The following is a 13311-nucleotide window of genomic DNA, read 5'->3' as shown; positions in this document are numbered from 1 at the left end:
ATGATCTATTACGGTCACCTTAGAATGTACCTAATTCTGGGACCATAACCTGTCCAGTGGTTCCTTCTATTCAGCATTTTCAAAGAGGTGAAAGTAAAATATGCACTTCTTTCCATTAGGGGTTTCTCATGCGTTGAGGCTGGTCACAGGGAAATCTCCATTCCAACTAAATGTCAAACAAGTAACAATTAAGTTAGAACCAAAATCCAGTGTTTAAGGGCCAATGAAATTATACAGGAATCTGGGCTGGTATCTGAGGGATGCCCACCTCTTCCAAAGGTTTACAGGTTAGAAGCAAAGAGCCCCTAGAACCTGAGAACACTTCATCCAATCTCATCATCAACATAGCCTGGAACAGCCTCATTTCAAGCCAGAGTGAACCAGCAACAAATGGTTTTGAGTTTCATATCGTAATCCCCTATGTATGCTGTCTGATGGCGAGGGCCAAGCTCAACCCTTTAGCTGCACTGTCTCCTCCCCAGGGGAAACAAAGAAAGAAGGACTTGACAGGCTACTCAGAACCACCAGGTAAAACTCAATGGTACTCTCCCCTTCACTCAACTCCAATCCTCAGCCACTTTTATGCAATGTTCTTTAAATTCACAATTTTACAATTAGGACATTTTGCAAAGCAAGCTTCCAAGATCTTTGAGGATTCTCCCAGCTTGGTTTAAGATACCTCAAGGGAATGCTCTGCACCAAACTGTTCCTAAACACACAGAAATGAAATAAGCCCTATGAGTTTTAAATCAGGTAAAGAATTTTTCTTTGAAAAAAGACTCTGAACTGATCAGTCATAAACAACAGAATGTACATCCAAGTTTCATAAGGAGACAAAACACGGTAGTAAGAGATACTAAAGGAGGATACACTATTCCACAGAAGAGGAAGCACAGGAAATGAGTAGTGCCGAACAATCTTTTTATTGTTCACTGAAAAATGCAGGTCTGCAAAGAGTCCACTGCACTGTCTATTGAATGCAAGGTCTGATATTGCAAGTATATATGACATAGTATAACGTATAAGATATTACACATTTTACATAGTGACAGTACCCACCTCTTCTAAATGCTAAAATTTAATAAACTGAAATAAAAAGCCTCCTAAAGAAACAAACATTGCAATCATAAACAAAATGCACTAAGCAGAGTACTTTAAAATTGTTTTGTGTGACGTCTATCTTGTCTACCTGGAGTTAGGAATGGTGGAGCCCAGAAAAAACTCAGCTAACAAAAACAGCCAACACCCTCAAGGAACTCTTCCCGGGAAGCAGGCCTCTGATGCCTGCCACAGGCTGCCACCCTGTTTGGTGGGCCAGCCAGGCTTCAGTGCTGCCTGAGGGCCCACACTGAATGCTAAGGCCTGTCTGGGGCTGGGTTGAGGTGAGTGGGAGGAGCACCAGGAAGGAAGAAGCTTCCGTCACACTGCTTATTCTGCATCCACTCTATGGAGAGGAACACCTAGTATTTCTGGTATGAATCTGCCACTCTCCACAAACATTGAAATGTGATTGAGAAGAAAATGTTAACAGTGGGAACAAAAGCCATTTTCTATGCAGTATGCAGTTATCCTCGTTAATTCCTTTCAGCCATGTTTTTATTAAGATGCTCTAAAAGAGGCTGCTGCTACTATACTGCCAGCCAGGCTGGCAGGCCAGGATAGAGGTAACAAAACTTCTCCAGTTGTAACTACTAATTCAAATGAATTAAAAATAAATATAGCATATACTAGAGAGCAACACAGTCTCTTATTTACATGGTAATATGTTTAAGAATTGCAAAAATATTCACAATTCTCCAAGGCCAACTTTATATCCAAGCAGAAAATCCTAAAAGGAAGGGAATGTATAATATCAACACCTCTTGTTCATCTCACATATAATCAGGGCTCAGAAACTCATTATAGATAACAAATGCAAAAAAAAAGCATTTCAATATACACACAGCAACAGAGGAAGACTACGCCCTCCCTCCGCGCTTCCTTGGCATAAGGCAAAGCATGGCTATTTGCAACAACAGTGTCTAAGCTGACTCTGGAAAGGCTCATGTTTTAGGAGAAATCAGAATTACAAAGTTCCTTCATTCACAGGTAACAAAGGATTATTAAATAAAGACCACAGTCTCACCATCCAATAAAATTTTCTTCTCATCTGAGTTCTTATGAGATTTTACAATATCCAGCTTTTTTAGTTAATATGAAACTATCAGCATGCAGAGAACATCCTCAAAGTTCAAGATAAGTAAAGCTAATATTCTCAGATTTTCCACTCTATGTATCAGCAACTATTTTATCAGAATATCCATTAACAGAGTTTTAAGTCCATAATAACCAACTATGTATTTTTCTTATTCAAAGAACACCATGTTTTGATAAGAATAATCCCAGTTTGATGAGTATCTTATTCCCCTTGATGCTGCACAGTAAATGTCACTGTGCAGTCTCTATACCCTTGACTCTTCCAGTCAAAGGAAAATCTTGTGTAAAGCTGGAGAACTGCAAACTTCAGCAGAAGCACTGGTGTTAGTGCTGAAGTAAACTTCAGGAGAATAACCACAATTGCTTATCAGACTGTTTACAGCATTGCTGGAAGCCCTCCTCTTCTTTATCTCTATTAGACTGAGACATTCTAATATTTTAAACATGAGGGTTCACTGATATTGATAAAGGTCTAGTTCAAGGTTTTGGCCCCTGGAGTGATGTGTGGCTAGCCCAAAACCCTGGCCATGTTTGTTTTAAACATGTTCATTCTTCTTCCCACCACAATCTGTCAAACCCACCCATCTGTCCTGCCATTGTCACTCCCCCAGCCCCTCAGCATTGCTGCTCTTCTCTCTTGAATGTTCTACTGCATGTATGGTATTCACTGAGACATCACTTTAATGTATACGTCATTTGCATTTCACACTACCAGCTCCTCAAAAGACATCAACTGGGGACAATTTCTAATAGTAAAGGCACGATTTGCTGGCATTTTCCCTTTATAAAGGAAATCAAAGGGGTTATCTGGAAGCTGAAAGAACACCTTGGGTATTCCTGTAAAGGGAATGCTGTATCTGGTACCAAAACCCAGAGACACTGACTAGATCTGAAGATCATAAGGATTATGTAATAGCGTGAGATTCGGCAGTTTAAGATCTAGTTCCAACTTTACATTAAACCATTTGGATGAAAGTGTTGTTAGTATCACAGGAACAAATGAAAACCATCAACAACCCCCTTTTGGCTCATTTCCTCATGCTTCTCATTGTACTTCCACCAGCTCCAGTGAAGCCTGTCCCAGGACACACTTCTCAGCGCCCTGCTCAGCTGCTCAGAGATAAAAGAATGCATTTCACCTCAACTAGCACAGCAACTGACACTCAGATTGTCAATGCTGCAGGCAACGGCCTTGGGGCAAAGCCCATGGAAAAGCATTAAACAGGGGAAGGAATTACAGACATTGCATAAAAATTCTTGATTTTAGAATAACTTCCCCAGGAAGTCGAAAACAGTCATTTTTAGTGAATAAAATGTAATCTATACCCAGAATTGAAGAGCTTCAGAAAAATACGGCTTCATCAGTATCTGACTTTGGCTAAATTATGATAGTCAGTGTAATTTATTATTGGATTTAGAAGCACAGCCTACCGCATTCTCTAAGACGGTGAAGTACACAAAAACACTTAACAGGGGTGATAGCCCTTTAGCCTCTTATGACTTCAGAACTTAGAAAGATAAAAGTTAACTAGGATTTGACATTCAGATACTTACTTGCTCAGCACAAGTTGAGTTAGGAGACAGTTAAACAGACTCTCATTCACTTATGGTGTTCTCAGGAAGCTCCTATTTGGATACCAAACCAGTGGTTCTCTGCCTGGCTGCACATCGGAATCACCTGGGAAGTTTTTAAAACTCAACCACGTGCCCAGGCCAATTAACTCTGGAGGGTGGAGCCCAGAATCAGAAGCTTTACATTGCCCCAGGTGATCCTCGTGCAGCCAGGACGCGCACCACTGAGGCATCCCTTTTGGAGAGCGGTTTCGAGAAAGCCAAGTGAATGGAACTCGTATCTGGATAGTTTCTCAATTCCACCAGAAAAAGGGATTTTTAGAAAAAGGCACAGTTGTGCTTCCTCTAAAGATGTAGTCTGCAGTTTGGGAAGTGCTGGTTCCCAGAGGTTATCTGGAGCGCTGGTTGTAAAGAAGAAAGTCCTTGTCTTGGCAGAGTAGGCAGAGTTTCAGGCTTCGGCAGCTGCCTCCCGCAACAAAGAATGCCCAGGTGCCCATGAGCACCAGGATTATAAATGCTGACACCAGGTTTATTCCATAATGAGGACTTATGAAGGTCTGCAAAAGAAAAATAAATCAGCTTGGCTAATAACAGCAGGCTTATTAAACATGGAATAACCAAAGATAAAGGGAAGCATGAAATACTTTCAAGAACTTGGGAGTGCTTCAACAAACATATGACGTGTGTCATGTGTTATGGACCCGAGGCATGTAGAACTAAGCTGGTCAACAGACACTGTGGGTCCCGTGCTTTGCTGTATTCAAATGGCAAACTTAGAAGGCAGTCATTAGGCAGAACCTAATGGAATACACAATACAAGATGCATGTCACAGAACCAGTTTCTATTCATTTCTATGTTAAATTGGTTCTTAAAATTTGCAAGAAAGTGAGACAAGTCCAAATTACTTTAGTGTGAATCCTTAGTACTCAAGGGAACATGAGAGAATAGAGTCTTTTTCAGTTGAGCAACTGCTGTGGGTTCCAAAGGTTTATTCATTTAAAGAACACTAATGGAACACCAAGACGTAGTGTGTACACCATGGTGAAGACCAAAGTCTCTACCTAATGGAGCTTCTGTACTAGTGAGGGAGGCCAGTAAAGAATGAAGAAATAACTTAATTAGTTACAAGTTGTGATGAATGCTATGACAGCATAATTATCACTGTGATGAGGCTAGGATGGGTAAAAACAAGGTGATCTCCTTAGGGTGGTCAAGGACGGTCCCAAGAAAGTGGTCAATTTTACAGTTAGCACCTTATGCAGAAAGAATGCTCTCTTCTCAAGAGGCCTCTGTGGGCATGGCAGGCATTGAGCATTTTCTGGATTCTTCTTCACAATAATTCTATACTTCAAATCTACTGAATTTTCATTGTATAGAGTGCTACACTCTTTTGTATTGTTCTTCTTTAAAATTTTTTTCTCTTTTAAACAATTGCAAAAGCAATACATGATTGTTGTAGAAAATTAGAACACAAAAATGAGAAAAATAGAACAAATTTTAAAACTTGAAATTCAGCTAGGTTAATATTTATTTTAAAAGCTCAAAAAGTAAAACCATAAAGAGAAAAATTGATGAGACTATATAAAATTAAGAACTTTTGTTAATCAAAAGACATTAAGAGAATATAAAGACAAACCACACCATCAAAGTTATTTGCAATACACACATCTGACAAAAGATTCTTTTTTTTTTTTACAGAAAACATAAAGACCTCCTAAAAAAATAAAAAGATAACCCAATAGATAGACATAAGATTCGAACAGCCACTTCAAAAAGAATTATCCGAATGGCCAATGAAGACTAGCTCAACCTCATCAGGGAAATGTAAATTAAAACTTTTACTATAATTTATTAATTTATACATTTATGATACCATGACATACCCAGCAGGATGGCTAACAATAAAGAGAATGTTGTGAGGAGGCAGAGGAACCACAACTTGTAAATTAATTGCAGAGTGTAAGGCGATACAATCACTTTGAAAATTGAGTGGTATGAAGAGTCGACATGAGTACATTCCACGACCCAGCAGTCCCACTCCTAGGCATATAGCCAAAAGAAATGTGTGTGTGTGCATGTTCACCAAGAGATATACATCAGAACATTCATAGCAGTACTATTCACAGTCATTAAAAATGAGAAGGCCGGGTACGGTGGCTCACACTTGTAATCCCAACACTTTGAGGGGCTGAGGCAGGAGGATTGCTTGAGCCCAGGAGTTTGAGACAAGCCTGAGCAACATAGTGAGAGCTCATCTTTACAGAAAATTTAAAAATTAGCCAAGCATGATGGTGCATGCCCGTAGTCCCAGCTACTTGGGAGGGTGAGGTGGGAGAATCACTTGAGCCCAGGAGGTAGAGGCTGCAATGAGCCGTGATTGTGCCACTGCACTCCAGCCTGGGCCACAGGGTGAGACTCCATCTCAAACGAGAAACATCATCAATGCCTCTCTGCTGTAGAATGGGTAAATTATGGTATAGACACACGGTAGAATACTGTACAGCAATGAGTGAGCCATTCAAGTCTGACAACTCTCTTTCATACTGCTGATAGGAAAACAGCCTAGCATTAAAAATTAAAGGGGAATTTGCATTCTCTATTTCACTCCAGCAATTCTGCAGCTAGAGCTACACTCTGAAGCAATTAGTTCTGAAAATAATAGATGGCCTGCACCTGGGAACTTGTTAGAAATCCACTAGTGATGTAAAGATGAATCACACAAACATGCTGAGCAGGAGGAGCCAGACACAAGGGCAAATGTTGTGCGGCTCCGTTTACAGAAATACCAAAAGGTAGCACCAAGCTGTGGTGCTGGAAGTCAGAATCATGGTCACCCTTAGTGGGGGCAGTGACTGGTGGAACAAAGAGGCTCCTGGGGGCTGAGAATGTTCTGATTGTCATCTAGGTGCTAGTTACACAGGTGTGTTCACACTGTGAACATTCGTCAAGGTGTATACTTCTGATTTGTGTGCTTTTCTGTAGGTGTGTTATTTTAATAAAACAATTATGTAATCATTTTCTGAAATCTGCAATTGAGAGAGAACTACTATTAACAATTTGGTAGATACTTTTCAAACTTCCTAGGTTCTTTCCTGGAGTCTCACTCTGTCACCCAGGCTGGAGTGCAGTCATGCAACCTCGGCTCACTCCAACCTCCACCTCCTGGGTTCAAGTGATTCTCTTCCTCAGCCTCCTGAATAGCTGGAATTACAGGTGCCCGTCACCATGCCCGGCTAATTTTTTTTTTTGTATATATATATATATATATATATATATATATATATATATATATTTTAGTAGAGACAGGGTTTCACTATCTTGGCCAGGCTGGTCTTAAACTCCTGACCTCATGATCCACCCACCTCGGCCTCCCAAACTGCTGGGATTACAGGCGTGAACCACCACACCCAGCCAATTCTTTCCTTTTAATCATTAAAAAGAGTATTATCTACCTTCAGCCAAAAAAAGAAAAAAAAAAAAGAATATTATCAACTATTCAATATTCACCAACATTTACTGGCCACCTACTATGTGCCATGAATTGAAGATACAAAGATTGGCAAGATAAGGCCCCATCTTTGATTATCAAACTCTAGTTAGAAACAGAGAGAAAGAGAGACAAAAACTTTATTAAATAAAATATGCTAGCCAAGGATATATGTTATACGAGAGCTAGGAATAAGGTCTAGTGATAGTGCTGAGTCTGAAACATGCAACTCTTCCATGCAGCTGTCATAGAGAATAAACAGTTTTTCAAACTGACCGAGGTTACGGAGAGACAAATCACTGCAATAAACAGCAGAGAAAAAAAAAATCTTTTAATAAGACCCACCAAAAAATTAAAAGTGATGGTCTTTCTGTGATAAGAGTTAGATGACTCACTCATTCACTTAAATAGCTTTTCTGAATTTCCCCACAGTCTCATGAGCATGTATTTCACCCAGAATAGAATTTATCATTTTAGATACATAGACTTGAGTTCCAAAATACAGTCTGGGCGTGGCAGCAACACTCACCTGGGCTGATACCAGCAGATGGGTCAGGAGAACTATAAGGAGGATGTACCACTTTTTCCTCTCACAGCCATCAAAAAAGACAATGCCCCAGAACACGTGCAGCAGGATGATGACCAGCGTCATGAAAGCTGAAAGACAGTCAACTATTAGTGTCACTCCCACAGACACCATAGCCACTGAGCCCCCTGGCACTGTGCTTGGGCTCTCGGAGTGTCCACTGCACCTCAGAGAGAGAGTTTACCACCACCTGACAGAAACAGGACCTTGACACACGTTTGCCCACTCAAAAAGCAACACTGCTGAATAGGAGACTGCTCTGCCACAGCTTCTTGTCTAGAATGTGAATCTGTTCAACAGCAGGTCAACTGAGATCTGGCTTTCAGGCAGCTTTCCTGAGGAACGCAATAAAATTATTGTAATGTCCAGCCAGCTTTTTCCCAATGAGCCTTCTGTACTAGTAAAGAGAGACTTCAATGAAAAGGAATACCTTCTGTTTAAACAAGGCTCCTGGCTAAAGTGGAATTTTTCCTTGGATGCTTTTGAAAAAGACCAATGGGAAAATATTTACAATCACAGCCAGGCATGGTGGCTCATGCCTGTAATCCCAGCACTTTGGGAGGCTAAGGTGGGCAGATCACTTGAGATCAGGAGTTCGAGACCGGCCTGGCCAACATGGTGAAACCCCATCTCTACTAAAAATACAAAAATTAGTCGGGCGTGGTGGCATGTGCCTGTAATCCCAGCTATCCAAGAGGCTGAGGCAGGAGAATCACTTGAAGCCAGGAGGCGGATATTGCAGTGAGCCAAGATCACACCACCGCGCTCCAGTCTGGGCAACAGAGCAAGACTCCATCTCAAAACAAAACAAAACAAAACAGAAAAGAAAAATATTTAAAATCACAATAATCACTCCCCTCAGCCTGGCTCACTGGCCAGCGCCAGGCGAGGGGCGACGCCTCGAGGTAAAACGGAGGAGGTGCGGGGCACGGAGCCCGCGCGAGCTCTGTAGCCCTGGAGAGGCCGAGGCTCTAGGCTGCGAGGGCGAGTGCCATGGCGGATGAACAGGTGAACCGCAGTGCTAACCTGGCCACCGACTGTAAGGCCCCGGAGACTACAGAATCTACGGCTTCCTCGGTGGGGACCTGCGAAGCCACCGCCAAGTCACCGGAGCCCAAGGACAATGACAGCACCTGCGTGTTCTGCCGGATCGCGGGGCAGCAGGACCCGGGCACCGAACTCCTGCACTGCGAGAATGAGGACGTAGTTTGCTCCAAAGATATCAAACCAGCAGCAACTCATCATTATCTTATGGTGACAAAGAAGCATATTGGAAATTGCAGATCTCTAAGGAAAGATCAAGTAGAACTGGTTGAGAACATAGTAACTGTTGGAAAAACCATTCTTGAAAGGAATAATTTCACTGACTTCATGAATGTGAGGATGGGTTTTCATATGCCTCTGTTCTGTTCCATTTCCCACTTGCACCTTCATGGTCTGGCACCAGTGGATCAGCTTGGCTTCTTATCCAACTTGGTTTATAGTCAATTCCTATTGGTTTATCACAGCCGATCATTTGATTGAAAAACTAAGAACATGAAAATGTCAACAGTGGAAGATTTTTCTAATTTTGGCTCAGCATGAAGTAATGTTTACGTCCCTTTTAAGTCTAATTGCAATTTTAAGGTTTGTTGGGTTTTATGAGAGGCTATTACTGAGTGGCCTTAAATCTTTTCTGAATGTCTGTTTCCCGAGATCTGTGATACAGTTATAAGAATATTTTGTTACTGACTTCTTTGTTTCAATGATTTCTTGTTTAAGGATTTTATATATATGATACTATAGATAAAATCCTATTTAAGACAAATTCTGTTAATCAAGAAGGGCTCTGTATTTTTTTAAGTTAAAATGTTTTCGTTTCTCAGTAGTCAATTATAATAGTGATGTATTTATGAAGAATAAACTACTATAGAAAGTACTTTATTGGAACCTTCATTACTGTGAAGGACAAAAAGAACTTAGCTATTTCTTGACAGTTCTATAGTTTTACACATACATTTTCAAAATAATACCATACTACACAATAATCTCTGATCTTGCTGAAGGAAGGAATTATGTATGTGCCACTTTTTCCTCAAATTTCAGATGCCAGTTTTCACTTCTTGAAGCCTTGAATCTTTTTAATAAATCTGTTCTGAAAGCTATATAATATATATAATTTCTATCAGTGAATTTACAATAACTATCAAATTGGCTATCAGAATTCACTGTAATGGAATTTGCCTGTAATAACATAAAGGGGAAGAAACATAAAGTGGTTCTCTTAATAAAACTACAGAAGCTGTTGCTTTATGGCATGTTTTTGTATCAAAGAGAAATCAGAATAAAAAGCAGTTAAACTTTGCTTTTACCATGAAAAAGTCCTGATTCAAAAGTAGAGATGAGCTTAGATAAGAAAATTTGATAACGCAAAGCTAATATTATTGACATATCATTTTATGAGGCATATTTTATTAGAAATTGTTTTGGTGCCAATCTGCAGTCGCAATAGTGAATATGAAGAATATGAATGAATGTTAATCCTACATTGTGCCAGTGTATAATAGTAGCATGTGTGTGAATATGAATAAATGAACATGAGGATTAATGTATTGTTGAAAATAGGTTGAGATACTAGTTTTCTTTTTTAGAGGGGGCATGTATTAAACATAGTTTTAAGGAACAAATTACTTATTACAAAGTTACAACCTGTGGAATCAATACTGTTTCATTTGTTCATTAATTTATTCATTCAGCAAACATTTGTTGAGCATTTAATGTGTACCAGACCTTGCCAGGATCAGGAAATAAACAAATGAAAACAGACAATTCAGACTGTAATTGCTAGTACAGGCATCAAACAAAGTCAATGATTAGAATTTAGTGTGTTAAGTGCTATGATACCCACAGAAGAGGTTGTGAAGGGAGAAACACTTCTGAGAATGGGTGGTAGTAGAACTGAGTATTTAAGACTGAATGTTAGGCCGGTAGACAGTAACTGGTTAGGCTGAGAAACCCACATGTATTTTCCTTGAGTTCTGCTTCCACTGTTAATTTACTTTACAATAGATGTGAATGTCCAGATTTCATCTTATTTACTGAAGGTGGAGAAAGGATGTGGAAGTAGGGGTTATGGGTTCTCAAAAGTGGATTTAAAGATTTTTTATCACCGTTTAGTGATACGGTTCACTAAGCACTTACATAATTTAACAGTTACAAGTTTCCATAAATCAGTTAGAATACAGTCATATTCTATTCTAAATCAGTTGGAATATAGTCAGCTTCAGGGAAGGAGTTTTCAACAAGTGCAACCTTTGACTGTTTTACTATGGGAACTTGCAGTGATATAATTGACAACATCATTACAATAACAGGTAAAGTATTTCAGGAACTCCCAAATGCCTTATGGACCTCTTTGAAAATGTGGTTAGCCAATTGATTCAACTTTTATAGCTTTATATGCTCTTATATAAACCAATTCTTAAAAACCCTTAGAAACACATTTTTTAGTAGAGGTTCTCAATTACTTATAAAGATTAATAATCAAATTGCTACAATTAATATCCATTTGGCCTTTTCAGTAGTCTAAATATCTAGCCATCTGTAACACTTGTTCATCTAGCCAATTCAAAACAAGCCTAATTCATAACCTGTCTTAAAAATGTTTGAAGTAGTGTCAAGAACATTGTTTATGCATGTTGTGATACTGTTCATAAAATTATTATCATGAGTATTTCAAACTGCGCTTACTTAGCTAGAAGAAAATGAAATAAAAATGAAAAAATACTGTCAAAAAATCCCAATAATCATCTACGATGCTTCTTAAGCAACTGGCATTTAATTTTATCAGCACCACCAGGCTTTTCTGGGGAACGCTACCTGTGTGTGTGTGTTGTGTCTGGGTATCCTGTGTGCTGGATAATAGTCTTTATTTAAAGTGGGCAAGTCATATATATTCTGCGAAGTTTAACATGAAAAAAAAAGGCATCTAGATTTCCTCTTTCAGTCACATAATAAGAAACCATTAACACCCAACAGACTGGCAAAAATTCAAGTCTGACAACTCTCTTTCATACTGCTGATAGGAAAACAGCCTAGCATTACAAATTAAAGCGGAATTTGCATTCTCTATTTCACTCCAGCAATTCTGCAGCTAGAGCTATACTCTGAAGCAATTAGTTCTGAAATTAATAGATCACCTGCACCTGGGAACTTGTCAGAAACTCAAATTATGGGGACCTACCCCACACTTCCTGAATCAGAAACAGTAGGGTGGGAGCCTAGCAATCTGTGTTTAAACAGCCCTCCGGGTGATTCTGATGCATGGTCAAGCTTCAGAATCACTGCTCTAGAGAAACGTACACACCTGCACAAGGAGCATATGTAAGTTTATATCAGCACTGTCTGTAATAATGAAATATGTCCATCATTACCAGAATGGACAAATAAATCATGCTGTATTCACACAACGGAATACTATATGGTCTACAATATAAATGATCTCAAGAATCTAACATTATGTAGAAAAGAAAACCAAAATGTGGAAAAAATACCTATTATTTCATTGATACAAACTTTAAAACATGCAAAATAATATTTAAAAGACGTAACTATTGTGGTTAAAGGAGAGAAAGCTGTTACATCTGGTTTAAGAGTGTAATCATTTCAGTAAATGGTGATAGATATTTCAACTAAAGTAGAAGAGAAATCATTTCCAAAATTTTGTGGCTATGGCACTTGAAGCTAAAGTGATGTACTTTAATCTCAGTGATGATCCTGGAAAGGGAAGCATCCCTGGAGACAGATGTTTGGTGATGGCGGGGAGCTGGGACCGCTGAAGCAGCCCAGGAGTGCAGTTTATGTTTTAAAGTTTCTGTGTCAGAAAGGATCAAGGCAGAAACTGACATAAATGGAAACACTGATTTTTTAAAAAATCATAAAGTGTTCATATTCTAAGGGTTTTTCGGAATCTAGATGACAATCAAATGTCAAGAGAAAGCAATGACACTGTTAAGGTGTCATCTGTCTGGCAGCTTATGTTTGCCATTCTCTCTGAATATTGATGTTGCTAGGGCAGCCCTGATGAAATAACCAGGAAAGGTCCTTGGTTTTTAACTGTTTTTCTTTAGTTCCTTTATCTATAGGCACAGCTGCTTAAAGAAACCAGATGGCTCCAGACGGCACCAGAGCTTCTTGACCCCTGCCCAGACACCAGAGAAGACCTCACAAAACCACCTCAAACTGGAACAGATGACGCCTATTTGCCTTTAGATCATCAGCATATCATTACAGTGTTAAAATTCCCTCCCCTGAAAGAAAACCCCTGCCATTTTGTGTCCATATAATATATGAAGACATATGTTCATGAACTGCACCTTCACGTCTAGAGTCCCATCCTGCACATGCTAACACTACTTTCCTGCCCCGCATCTAGCCCTTTTTAAAAACCCGATGCCTTCTATTGTTTGGGAAGAAGGTACATTTAGCACA

The 13311-nt window shown here is 39.5% G+C and overlaps 2 protein-coding genes across 2 annotated transcripts in view; one reads left to right on the top strand and one right to left on the bottom strand.

Moving 5' to 3' along the window:
• Positions 1 to 900: 900 nt before the first annotated feature.
• Positions 901 to 13311, bottom strand: part of APH1B (aph-1 homolog B, gamma-secretase subunit) — a 30552-nt gene continuing 18141 nt past the window's right edge. Inside the window, exons 5-6 of the mRNA XM_012443157.2 lie at positions 7786 to 7913; positions 901 to 4325 (exon numbers count right to left, since the gene is read on the bottom strand). Of these exons, the coding sequence (XP_012298580.1) occupies positions 4158 to 4325; positions 7786 to 7913 (296 nt within the window). The 3' untranslated portion in view covers positions 901 to 4157. The remainder of the gene's footprint in view (positions 4326 to 7785; positions 7914 to 13311) is intronic.
• On the top strand, positions 8836 to 9495 carry LOC105710686 (adenosine 5'-monophosphoramidase HINT3-like). The gene has a single exon (XM_064361384.1). It carries the CDS (start codon positions 8836 to 8838, stop codon positions 9364 to 9366), a length of 531 nt encoding a protein of 176 aa, XP_064217454.1. The 3' UTR covers positions 9367 to 9495.

The sequence above is a fragment of the Aotus nancymaae genome, unplaced genomic scaffold (genome assembly GCF_030222135.1).
Source record: "Aotus nancymaae isolate 86718 unplaced genomic scaffold, 86718_ANA_hifiasm-v0.15.2.pri h1tg000041l, whole genome shotgun sequence".
Taxonomy (NCBI): Eukaryota; Metazoa; Chordata; class Mammalia; order Primates; family Aotidae; genus Aotus; species Aotus nancymaae.
This window is presented reverse-complemented; position numbering and strand designations above follow the sequence as displayed.